General features: G+C 56.1%; 1 protein-coding gene across 1 annotated transcript in view; it reads left to right on the top strand.

Moving 5' to 3' along the window:
* Nucleotides 1–13,063, top strand: part of PKP1 (plakophilin 1) — a 46,933-nt gene that overhangs the window by 28,321 nt on the left and 5,549 nt on the right. The window contains exons 3-10 of the mRNA XM_035010356.1: nt 2,511–2,905; nt 5,244–5,388; nt 6,281–6,488; nt 7,527–7,704; nt 9,061–9,175; nt 10,302–10,457; nt 11,265–11,441; nt 12,710–12,863. Coding sequence (XP_034866247.1) covers nt 2,511–2,905; nt 5,244–5,388; nt 6,281–6,488; nt 7,527–7,704; nt 9,061–9,175; nt 10,302–10,457; nt 11,265–11,441; nt 12,710–12,863 — 1,528 coding nt within the window. The remainder of the gene's footprint in view (nt 1–2,510; nt 2,906–5,243; nt 5,389–6,280; nt 6,489–7,526; nt 7,705–9,060; nt 9,176–10,301; nt 10,458–11,264; nt 11,442–12,709; nt 12,864–13,063) is intronic.

The raw sequence follows: 13,063 nt of genomic DNA, 5'->3' as shown, positions 1-13,063 counted from the left end.
ACTGGGTACAATTATAATCCCAGTTTTACAAATTTAAAAAAAAAAAAGAACTGAGGTGTGCTGTGTTCAAGCAAGTTTGCCAAGGCCCCCCATCGGGCAGTTGACATGGCCAGGGCTCGGCCTAGGCAGTGTGGCTCCAGAGTCCATGTTCTTGACCACTGAGTCTCCCTCTGCCCAGGGAGCTGGAGGAATGTACCTGGAGTCCCAAGATTTCAGCCTGATGGACAGCAAAGGGGAAAGGTCACAGGGAAGGCCGGTGACAACCTGCTTTGTCTGAGCCTTGGAGGGAAACCCAGACCCCCTGTGATACTAGGACAGGAAAGGGCCTGGCAAAGAGGAAGCTTGGCGCTCCCACTTGTCAAAGTAACAGCAAAGAGTCATGATGACGGGAGTCACCCACGGCTGGCCTCAGCCACCAGCAGCCATAACACAAGGAGCTGGGGTGGGGCTCCCGGGAATGGGTGACGCCACTGGGATGTGGCTGATGGGGGGGGTAGGAAATGCAGTCCCACAGGGTCAGCCCTGCCTTCTCCACCACGCCTGGTCCCCCGAGGGCACAGCCAGCACCCTTCCCCTAGGCAGCCCACCCTCGCTGAGATTTGGCAGGGCTGCCCATTGTTCCTTTCCCAGCACAGGAGAGCAAAGCCCAAAGCCTCTGTCAGGCTTAATCAGCATGATCACATTTTTGCTGGGTTTGGTCCAAGATGAGCGGTTGGACTCCTCATCAGGTGCCTGAGCTGACGTCCGGGATTGTCATTTACTGAGAACAAGAGAGTTCCTTGCTGCATTTCCATTTAAGGCTTAGCCTGCCACATGGGGAGTGCTCAGCTGGCCCTCCGAAGTGCTATCGTCACCTTCCCTGCCCTGGGAGGCTGGAGGGGTGAGGGGTGTGGCCACTGGCCTAAAGCAGGGGTGGCCTAATTGCATATTTTGTGCAAAGTGCACATTCCAGATTCCCTCTGCCTCCTATTGCTCATTTATGCCTCCCCAGACACCCACACACCTGTTCCCTTTGGGGTAGGTTGGTTTGACCCAGTTTGGGGAAGAAAATTATGCCCACCTGAGTGCCCAGCTGAGCATGTGGGTGGAGGAGATGAGAGCACCATTGTCAAGGTTAACAGTTTGTGGCTTCTGACTTTTGGATGCCACTTCTGACTGGAACCTTGACCCACGGTGGCTTCCTGCTAAGATGAAAGGGAACTGGCCAAGAGAAGGCCCCTCCCCAGACTTGTGTGGCTAGATCCGGTGTAGAGGAGAATAGCCCAGTTGTCTAACCACCTCCCCTACACACACACACACACACACACACACACACACACACACACTCATGGGGTGGGGCGGGCAGGCTCTGGGCTGCTAGGCTTGGCCCTGGCTCATCCCAGCAAAGGTGAGATCCAAGTCAGCCCCTGTGTGGAGACACTTTATCTCCACAGGCTCAGTGTTACCCTCTAGTCTGAGGACAAGTCAGAGCAAGCAGACCTGCCACCAGACTGTGAGCTCCTGGGAAAGTCCCCCTTCAACAGATCTGTTCCGAGCTCATTCCCACCAAATCTCCAGCTTTGTAGGCTCTTAACCAGGGAGGCCGCATCCCCAGGTGAGCTCACACGGAGCCCCGGCGGGGGGCGCCTCATTACGGTATGTTTTCTTGTCAGACTGAGCCTCTGCCCAACCTGTCCCTCCTGCAAGCCTGACAAAAAGCCCAGGAGGCTCCCCTTGCACCCCACCCTAAGCCCCTGGGCCTGCCTTCATGTGTGTCGGTGCTCAAAGAAGGCCCAGGAGCAGAAGTATTTTCTCCCTTTGGCCTGTGAGGGGTTCCCCCGGAGGGCGATGTTACCATTTGCTTCTTACCCTGGCAGAGGGGAGGCAACATGAGGAGTTCAGCAGAGAAATAACAGTGGAAGACAGTCCTGGCCAGAAAAGGAGACATTTTGCCCACGCTGAGTACAAGTGGCCAAGGAAGGCTGGCTGTGTTGGAAGCTGCCGGTGTCTGAGAATTTCACGGGGCGACGGGGCAACGACTTGGGGACATGGGCACAGGTCCAGCGTCGCCCTTCCCTCCTGAGTTGGAGGTTCCCTGTCTTCTCTGGGCCTCCGACTCCCCACCCGGCCAAGGCCATTCACGTAGGACTGGATGAGTGGCTACCCCCCACCACCACCACAGTAAGAAACGTGTTCTCCATCGCAGCCCAGCCCACAACACAACATGTGTCTCAACAGCCAACCTTGCACTCTGACGGCTTACGGTCCAGCCTCTACCATGCTGTCCTATTTTTTTAAACGAGAGTCACAAATCAGCTCAATGGATTTCATAATCCAAATTGGGTCACAACCTGCAGTTTGAAAAAGATAATATATCAGATGATGGCTAAGATGCCTTCCACTCCAAACATTCTGGGATTCCATGAGCTAGTTATTACAGAGGCCGGGGGAGGTCGGGGTCTCTTGGCCAGCTGGATCCAGAATCCCTGGTCAGGAACCTCCACTGAGCCTTCCTTCCTTCCTCTGCCCAGATCTACAACGGGACCCTCAAGCGGGAGAATGACAACAGGCGCTTCAGTTCCTACAGCCAGATGGACAACTGGAGCCGGCACTACCCACGGGGCCCCTGTCCCACGACCGGCGCAGGCAGTGACATCTGCTTCATGCAGAAGATCAAGGCAAGCCGCAGCGAGCCTGACCTCTACTGCGACCCTCGGGGCACCCTGCGCAAGGGCACGCTGAGCAACAGGGGCCAGAAGACCACCCAGAACCGCTATAGCTTCTACAGCACCTGCAGCGGCCAGAAGGCGGTCAAGAAGTGCCCTGTGCGCCCGCCCTCCTGCACCTCCAAGCAGGACCCCGTGTACGTCCCGCCCATGTCCTGCAACAAGGACCTGTCCTTTGGCCACTCGAGGGCCAGTTCCAAGTAAGTGCCGCCAGGCTGGGCAGGGGGCCAGGGCAGGGGCCAAGGTGGAGGCAGACTGTCAGCGGGGCTGCACGCTGCGAGGGAGTTGCTGATGATTGGAAGGACCACCTCGGTCCCCAGGGGTTCCTTGTCCCTGCAGGGGGAGCGTTCCTGACCTCGGGCGGTCCTCAGTGTGAAGGGGGAGACAGAACCCAGACATTAACACAAACGCATGGGGTATGTAGGTTCTAAAGGGTCACAGGTGATGAACAGAGGAGGCTAACTAGAGGCCAGTGGAGCTCCAACCGTGTGCCTCCAAACAGTGGCGGCTGCATCACCTGGGAACACTTTCAGGCTGCACCCAGACCTACTGACTCAGAAACTCAGGGAGAGGCCGGGCAACGTGTGTTTTAACAGGCCCTCCAGGGGACCGAGAGTCTGTGATCTTAGGCATGCAAATCTCTATCCATGTTCTGAAAGAGCAAAGGAGTGTGTCCTGATGTGGATGATGGGCAAGGGGGCCATGTTCCACCTGATAGGACAACAGACGACCAGGACGGTCAGACATCAAAATTGAGGAACTGGATCTAGTGCTGAAGAACAGAGTACATCTCTTGTCCCTCGACACTGAAGGCCCAGTGAGAATGAAGGAGATGAAGTGGGGTGTCCTGTAAAGAGCCACAGGCACAGGGTGGCTTGGGGATGGGACAGTGTCCTAGGGGACATTGGGCCTGCCCTCCAGGACTCAGAGCTCCTTGGACCTCCAGACTGTTCCTTATCGCCACCTAATGATCATTTATTCATTGATTTGACAAGCATTTACTAAGCATCTACTATGTTCCAGGATGTATGGTAAGTGGAGGGAATACAGCCAGAAACAGAACAGCGCAGAGCCATCTTAGAGCCACACAATTAACTGATAAACTGCTTTTCCTAGAGCTCCAGGAGCTCTGCAGTCTTCATCTCTAAACCTCATAGCCCCTTCTAGGCAGGTGCTAGAACTCCTGAGGAGGAGACAAGGCACGGAGATGTTAACTCACTTGCCCAAGGCCACACAGCTGATGCAGCATCCTGTGCTCGTCCCCACTCTGTCGTACTGTTTCGATAATAAGCTGAACCCCACTGTAAAGCTGGACCTCTCCTAATTATTCAAAGGCCATAAGGTGTATTTAGGATGATTTGGAGAAGGACTAAGAAACCCTCTCCCGTGGAGCAGGGATTGGGGCAGCATCTAGCCCTGGCTCGTTGCCCCAAACCGGAGGCCCTAAGAGGACAAGGTCTAGGCAAGACAGGGAAGGGGATGTATGACAAGCCATTTAGAGATGATGTTTGACTGGCAAATGTGACATTTGCTCTATGCAGGGCAGGAGTGCTACTGATATAAGACCAGAGAGTTCTGCCCATTGGGTGATTTTTCCTGAAATGGAGTTAGGATGCCTCACTAAACCCATGAATACTTATGGCAGGACTGAGGCCAAGACACATGAGGAGAAGAAAACTGAGGCCAGTACAAGTGCTGAGGAGATTCCTAGTGGGGTGGGGCTGGGTGCCACAGAAGGGGCTGCCTCTGCCCCCAGGAACTCTCCATGTCTGTTGGGAACCAGGACACAGGTATCCTTTCGCTGGAATGTTCAGGGAAGCGGGGCTTCATCAAGGCACCTGTGTTGTGACGGGAGGGGACACAGCCACATATGAGAGCCACATGGATGCTCAGTGGACAGAAGAGTCTTGCAGGAGCGGACCTTGTGAGGAGCTGGGGAGTGTGCAAGAGGGCATAGCAGAGCCAAACGATTAGGTTGAAACATAAAATGTTTCGTTTTGTGGCTCAAAATTTGACTATCAGCATTTCATATGGTCCAACTTAACATGTGCCCTTGGATATTAGTGTAAGCAGTCTGCACTTGAACCTGCAGGATGGAGAAGCCACTGATGGGAACAACACAGTGAACCAGGTGTCAGGACTGCTAGTCTGGTAAAAGGGAGGAAAAATTTGAATAGGGGAGCCTGGAGAAGAGACCCAGTTGTGGAGGTCTCTTGCTGTAGTCCCAGTGAGAGTGATCATGGTCAGAAGGAAGGCAGTGCCCATGAGGTTGGGAAGAAGGAGCAGATGTGAGAATATTTATGTAAGAAGAATTAGCTGGACTTTGGGAGAGATGGAGGCATTGATGGTTGTATAGAGACAGGAGGGAGGGAGGATGGATGGATGGATGGATGGATGGATGGATGGATGGATGGATGGATGGGTGGATGGATGGATAGACAGGCTGTGGCAGCTTGGGCATACAGGGGGGTTTCTGAGCCCCTGGCCCCGGGGCTCCTAGCCTACCCTGGAACCCACCCCACTGCCCATTGCCCACAGGATCTGCAGCGAGGATATTGAGTGCAGTGGGCTGACCATCCCCAAGGCTGTGCAGTACCTGAGCTCCCAGGATGAGAAGTACCAGGCCATTGGGGCCTATTACATCCAGCATACCTGCTTCCAGGATGAATCGGCCAAACAACAGGTAACTGGCTGCACACCTTCCTCCCCCTGGAGGCCTGGGCAGGGACTGCGTGTGTGTCAGCCTGACCCCATTTAGAGATGGGTGGGGGCATTTGCATTTGCTCCTTCTCACCCTGCCTGGTGGCCTGAGGCGAGGAGTGTGCTTGGCATTGCCTAAGATCACAGCTGGGCATCTTAACCCTCTAGTTGAGTGGACATTAGTTAGGCGTGTCTCCCCCACTGATCACATGGAAGAAACAGCCATGAGTTCAACAGAAATCCCCTTTCTCAGATGCCACTAGAGAATGTGACTCCTTTCCACCCTTCAATTCCCTTCCCCAGCCCCTTTCCCTCTGTCTGTCTGTCTCGGCCTCTCGGCCTCTCTGTCTCTTGATCCTCTTTCTCACCAGGCATCCATGGTGGGAAACAGGGCTTGTTCATGCCCCCCTAGGCTGTTGGGAAGGATGCCTATAGGGCTCAACAGCTCAGCCCTAGGGTGTGATGCCCTAAACAGGTTTCCTAGAGATTCCATGATCCATAAGCATCAAAGTTCCTGCCACAGGAGAAAGAGTTCCTGTGGGAGGGTCTCCCTTACGTCTGTCTTGCTTTAGGATTTTGAAGTGTATTTATATCCATTTCCTCCTCCAGTCCTCACTGCCGTATTCCAGAGGAGCAAAGTGGGGCTCAGAACAGAGGGGTGACTCTCCTGGAGAGGACATGGGGGAGCTAACATCTGAATCCATCTTGGTTCCTGATCTGGTTGCTGTGACTCCACATTGCTTATTTATTTTGGTTTGCTTGAATATTTCAGAACTGGCAGTAGACTTTTGGGTCTGAGAAAAATCGCTTTGAGTAGAGACACTAGATCAGCCTCACCTCCCTGACTGGGCAAGGCGGCCCCCCTATCCCAACAGGTCTATCAGCTGGGAGGCATCTGCAAGCTGGTGGACCTCCTCCGGAGCCCCAACCAGAACGTCCAGCAGGCTGCGGCTGGGGCCCTGCGTAACCTGGTGTTCCGGAGCGTCACCAACAAGCTAGAGACGCGGAGGCAGAATGGGATCCGAGAGGCTGTCAACCTCCTGAGGAGAACTGGGAGCACTGAGATCCAGAAACAACTAACCGGTAGGGAGCGCCAGCCATGGAGAGCTAGGGGTCCGGGGTGGGCGGGACTGCTGGCTGCAGTCCCAAGATGGGGTGTGGGGCAGCCCCTCCAGGCTGGGTCAAAGCACAACCGTGCAGATTTGACCTCAGGCTAATATCTTGGGAGCCCCCATGGCACTGGCCTTGGCCAGATTAGTGGTGTCCAGATGGTGCATACCCACAAGGGGTCTAAGTCTTTTTTTTTTTAATTAATTTATTTATTTGAGAGAGAGAATGAGAGGGGGGAGGAGCAGAGGGATAGAGAGAATCTCAGGCAGACTCCCCACTGATCAAAGAGCCCAACTCCAGGCTCAATGTGGGGCTCTATCTCATGAGCCTGAGATCATGACCTGAGCTGAAACCAAGAGTGAGATGCTTAAGCGACTGAACCACCCAAAGGCCCCTGAGTCAAGGTCTTTTTGAAGATAGAAGGCAAAGAGTAGAAGGCTGGTGTCCAGGCAGGTTTCATATTCACAGGCAGGATCCACAGGTGAAAGGGAGGAAGGGAGGTCGATGAGAGCAGGGACTAACAGGTCTTAAGCACCTCCCTGTGCCCTAACAGTATGCTAAGCACTCGGGCCGGGGACACAAGAGACAGAAGGAACTATGAAACCTTCAGACTGGACTGGGAAGATGAGACCATGCACAGAGTAACCATGATCAGTATTTCTGGAATGACTTTCAGGTGGAAAATAGAGAACATTAGAAGACTCTGAGTGCTAACATTTATATTAAAACCCACAGATCAATCAAATGTTTCTTGATCGCCTTCCATATTCATAATTTTGGCCTAGATAAAGAACCCTAGATGCTCCCCACCCTCAAAGAACCTGCAGTCTCGTTGAGACACTGGGAAGCGGGCTCAGGAAACAATCAGACACTAGACTGAATAACCCAGGCGTAATTGGAAAGTGACATTCCAGTAGGGCTCGTTTGCCAGAGCAGGCTGGGGGTGACACGCCATCGCCTGGGGTCTTCCTGAGCCTGGCATGTGTTGGGTTGATGGTCCCCAACATCCAGGGCTGCTCTGGAACCTGTCCTCCACTGATGAGCTGAAGGAGGAGCTCATCGCGGACGCCCTGCCTGTGCTGGCCGACCGGGTCATCATTCCCTTCTCCGGCTGGTGTGATGGCAACAGCAACATGACCCGGGAAATGGTGGACCCTGAAGTCTTCTTCAATGCCACAGGCTGCTTGAGGTGAGAGAAGAGCCTGCCCGTGGGGTCTTTTGGCCCCAGCCCTGGGCCTTTGCCCAGGCAGCCCCATCTCGGGCAGGACTCAGCCAGGGCACAGAACATAAAATGCAGTCTGGCTGGCACTGGTCTTCATGGGTAGACTCCAAGAAATGGGGCCCCGGCGCTCCTGACGTCCCCAGATCCAGATAAGGATCAGGACTCCATGACCTCCTTTAAGGGACCACAGCAGACTTAGTTAGAAATCTGAGTGGAAATGCCAGATCTGAATATCCAAACTGGTTCAACCATTTCCCTCTCCTCCATTTCCCAAAAATGCATTTCTTGGACTATCTTGAAGCGTGTTCTTTTGGACAAAAATTTGCTGATTGGCTCCTAATGAGTCACTTCCCAGCTATGATGCTAACACCAATTGCCATATTCATTGGCATGAAGATGGCAGAGCTCTGCCCAAAGTCTCCCGAGTCCTACCCCAGCATGAAGCAAGGCCCCTGGGGGCTCTTGGAGGAGGGACGTGGGCATGCTCATTCTAGGAGACAGGCTGCAAGCTGGGTTGTGGGTGCTGGTATGGAGGTGAAGCAGTGGAATGGATCCCCTTTAGGGTCACGCCTTGCTCTGATGGGGTTTGTCTTCCCCAATTCCTGGGAGCCCCAGAGTGAGGGGTGCAGGTGGCGTGAGCTTCTGTCTCAGCTTGTGCTCCTCCCTTTCAGCCTCCATCAGTGGCCCCCAGTGAGCAAAGCCGGGGTGTTAAGGACTTGATAGGGCTGCAGGACTGTTGGGGACAACAGCGGCCACACTCGGCCTACACCAGGCAAATAGGCCCGGGATGCTTGGGAAGGAGCCCGCTGCTGAGGTGGAACACAGCTTCCACGGGGAGGGGGCATCTGGCTCCCAGCCGAGCACCTGTCAGCTCTTTTCTCAGATCCAGCCCCTGGCCCCAGCACCCCAAAGAGCTTCTCCTGTCCCACAGAAAAAAACTGGGCAGGCGAGCTTCCAGCCCCCGTGCAACAGGTGCCCCCTAGTGGTAAGGCGTGTGTCTTGGCCTGCTAGCTGCACTGGAGGCCTTGACCGTCATAAAAGTTACAGGTGGGCAGCAAGAGGGGTGGAAAGAGCTGAGTTCAAATGAGAGCCCATCCAACCTCAGCCAGAATGGGGCGGAATTGGCTGAATGGTCTTTTCCTTCCTTCTTCCTCATTTCTTTTGCCCTGCTCTCGTCCTATCAAACCTCCAACCGCATCCCCCATCCCCTCCGCCCCCTCTTCCCCCACCTGCTCTCTCCCCTGCGTGCCCCCCAACCACTCTCTTCTCCACCCCCACCCCTCCTCCCCTGCCTCCTCACCCCGTCTCTGTTTTCTCCCTCAGGAACCTGAGCTCTGCCGATGCAGGCCGCCAGACCATGCGAAACTACACGGGGCTCATTGATTCCCTTATGGCCTATGTCCAGAACTGCGTGGCCGCCAGCCGCTGTGATGACAAGGTGAGCACACCCAGGCGGCACCCCACCCCGGCCCTGGACCCCAGTCCTCTTCTCTGTCCAGGGCTCCAAGGCCCAGGGCCTCCCCAGAATCAGTGAGGGCAGCTCCTTGGACGCTAGGTCCTGACATTTTCCTCTCCCAGGCTCCACGAGGCAGGTCTGCACTCGAGGGGCCTTTAAGGCATGGTCCAGTGACAGGACAGATGCCCAGAGACCGGCCAGTGAAGGGGACAGCTGTCTGCAGAGTGCTCTGCTTGCCGGGGACAGTGGTTACAGAGGCAGGTCCCCTGTCCCTCACGCAGAGGCTGTGTGAATGCGGACACGTCCATGATTTCTCTGTTCCTCAGTTTGCACTTTGCTCCAACAGAAATGATCATAATCCTAATCTGCCTCCTGGGTTAGTTTAAGGGCTCAATTAGTTCATAAGCAAGACACGAAGCAGGCCTGGTACCGAGTGAGCTCTCCGTGAGCAGTCACTGTCGCCGGTGCGAAGCCCCGCCTGCGGCCCTGAGGAGCCACACTGATGCCCCCGGGGATCCTCCCTGCACCGAGGCTCCTTCTACTGCACTGGCTTCCCACTGCGTCCCAGTGAGGCCACTGGCCAAGCCGCCTCCTGTCCCCTCTGGGCTTTAGGACTCACTAGCACACACAGACAGAAAGGAAAAATCACGGAGGGCAGAGAAGCTGAAGGCTGAGATGTTTCCATCACGGCAGGACAGCAATTCGGGAGAATAGTGAGTTCCCACTGTCCCCAGGTGACCAGGGGACTGTCTGGGCACCACGGGTACTGGGTCCTGCACACAGTTTCCCGTGGAGAGATTTTGTCTCCCCCTCCTCCACCGGATGTGACAACAGGGCCTCAGGAGAGAGACGGTGACTTTAGTCCCATTTTACAACTGAGAAAACCGGGGCCCCAAAGGCAAAGTAAGCCACGCAAGGTCACGCAGCTAGGAACTGAGAGAACTGGATTCCAGCGCAGGCTCCGGGAGGCGTGACTGGGAGAGCGCGTTCAAATGTCCTGGAGCCGGAGGGGCCCGCCTCTTGCTCAGGAGCTAGGGCAGGGAGGGGGCCCGGGGCGCCGTCAGGGCAGGGCCCGGGCTCAGGTGCCACGCTTCCGTCTGGCCCCCAGTCCGTGGAGAACTGCATGTGTATCCTGCACAACCTGTCCTACCGCCTGGACGCCGAGGTGCCCACCCGCTACCGCCAGCTGGAGTACGGCGCGCGCAACGCCTACACCGAGAAGTCCTCCACGGGCTGCTTCAGCAACAAGAGCGACAAGATGATGGTGAGCACCGACCCAGAGCCCGGGCCTGATCCCCCCCAGGCACCCCGCTGGGCTCAGCGGCCTGGCTCACCCTTTCCCCTCTGCCCACCCCACCTCCCCCCGCCCCCCGCCGCCACCACCCTGAAGCCTGAACCAGCCCGAGGGGCCAAAGCCCCGGCCTCAGGCCGGTGCCACACCCTGGGAGCTGAGTCCAGGGCATTCTGTCTTGCATACAGAGGGCATCTGTGTTCTTCAGACCACCCAGAGGTCAAAAGCTCCAGCCCTCCGTTGGCAGAGCTTGTCCTCTCTACGTGATTGATAAACTCGGCCCTATCTTCTCCATTACCCTGGAAGGTCTGGGGGTAGCCAGGACTCTAAGCCCTCTTTGGCCTGGTTCCCACCAGCTCCCAAGCCTCCCAGGTCCCCCCAGAAGCAGGAGGGTGCTGTGGAGGGAGGGCCGGGCCTCCCGCGCTGGGTAAAACGCCCGTTGGCCCAGGGTGGGTCAAGCTCAGAGTCTGACTCTGGGAGGGGACACATCATGGTGTGAGACTCAAAAGCCGCTGGAAGGTTTGGGCAGAGGCTGGCCTTCAGCACACTTCCCGGGATCCCGAGATTGTTCTCTGCCTCCCTCAGAGACCATGGAGGAGGACCATGGCCCCTGTCCTCACTCAATTCTGCAGAGCTGCCATAGTGAGGAAAGGGGCACCAGGGCAGGTGCTTCCTAGGCCCCTCCCATCAGGAACCAGGACCCTGGAGTTGGGGGGCACGCAGAAGGCTTGGGTTCGGTCCCTTCCCAAGGCTTCCTGCTGACCTGCCCTTTGTCCTCAGAACAACAACTACGACTGCCCCCTTCCGGAGGAAGAGACCAACCCCAAGGGCAGCGGCTGGCTGTACCATTCAGATGCCATCCGCACCTACCTGAACCTCATGAGCAAGAGCAAGAAAGATGCCACCTTGGAGGCCTGCGCTGGTGCCCTGCAGAACCTGACCGCCAGCAAGGGGCTGGTGAGGAGTGGCCTCCTCCCCTGTGCCCACCCCCGTCCCCACCCCCATTTCTTCAACTTGAAGCCAGGCTCTGTTCCCTTCGCTGTTCTCCCACGAGTGTGTCCACAGTCTGAGTCCTAGCAAACACCTATGGCCTGCGGAGCTCGGTTCTACAGACATGACTAGAGGCAGTTTCCTATGCGATATGGGGGAGCAGTGAGGGGAGAGAACTAGCCCAGCCCTCTGGGAACTCCCAGGCGGCGGCTAGGCAAACCCACTCCTGCTGGATTCTGTCTGTGCCCACAGAGTCCCCTTTGCCTCGTGATTCCTGGCCCCATGCTGGCCCTGTCTGGGGTGGGGGACAGAGATGAAGGGTATGTTTGTGGCAGGAGGAGTCTCCTGCATGTTGAACTGACGGAGGGAAAAATAGAGGGTTTGGAGCGTGGACAGATCTAGGGGAAGATGTGGCAGAATCAGTAGAGATTTTGAGGCCAAATATAGTTTGGGGGACATGATGGAATGGCATTGAGCCATCGGAGGCCTGTTGCAATCAACGAGCATTTAGATGCGGAGGCAGCCAACAATCCCTCATCTTTACTTGGGACAAAAGAGAATCAGCTGGAAGCAGGACCAGGGTGAATTGAGGTAAGGAAGGAACTTTCTTGACCATGAGAGGATGAGGCTGGGGGTCTTCAAGAACTCCAGACCAGCCTGGGACCAGATTACAGCTCGGATGGCTTTGTTGCTAGAGCTGGCCTACTGTGTCTCCTTGTGGGCACGGACCCTCTCTTACCCATCTTTGTCCTGGGCAAGTACCCAACAAATATGTGTTGAGTACTCTGGAGGTAGAGAAGTTGGAAGGTGGTCAATGCCTCTTGCATCGACAAATATCGCTGACCGTGTGGTTTCATGTGAGCCGACTGTGGGGACGTGTAAGGAAGGCCGAGCTGAGACCAACAGCTGAGCAGCACCATCTGACCATTTTGTTAGACCAGGAGTCGATTCAGGGCCCCCATGAGCGAGGGGTCTGAGACTTCCCTCTCATCACCCATCGGGGCTCCAGGCTGATCCGGGAGTAGAGATCAAGGTCAGGAGAGTTGGGGGTGCATTTTCACCTGGGTGCTTGGTTCGTTGCTGGCGCATGAGCAAATTTGTGTCGTTCTTCGTCCGTGCTTCCAACATGAAAGAGAAACGGTATTTGGGATTCTTCATTTGGGATTAGCTGGCCCGCTTCCACCCCGGTGCCTGGGAAGCCACAGGCTAGGTCCTCACTGGGCCTTCTTTCTCAGATGTCCAGCGGCATGAGCCAGTTGATCGGGCTCAAGGAAAAGGGCTTGCCACAAATTGCTCGCCTCCTGCAATCTGGCAACTCTGATGTGGTGCGGTCCGGAGCCTCCCTCCTGAGCAACATGTCCCGCCACCCAGTACTGCACCGAGCCATGGGTAAGCGCCCTCCGCAGCGTCAGACCACCCCTCTGCCCCGGGCCTCCAGCTAGGACTTGGCAGACCCCCCACTTTCCAGAGCCTGCTGGAAGGTCCCCCTCTAAACTTTCCCTAGGGTGAGCATTCCAAGAGGGGAAGCTGGCCCAAGAGAAGCTTGGGGGTAGGAAGGGGCAGGTCCCCTGGAGGTGGGGGGCAGGTGT

This window comes from Mirounga leonina, unplaced genomic scaffold, assembly GCF_011800145.1.
Source record: "Mirounga leonina isolate KUSES-001 unplaced genomic scaffold, KU_Mleo_1.0 Mir_154, whole genome shotgun sequence".
Lineage (NCBI taxonomy): Eukaryota > Metazoa > Chordata > Mammalia > Carnivora > Phocidae > Mirounga > Mirounga leonina.
Note: the sequence above shows the minus strand (reverse complement) of the source record. Positions and strands in the feature narration are given on the sequence as shown.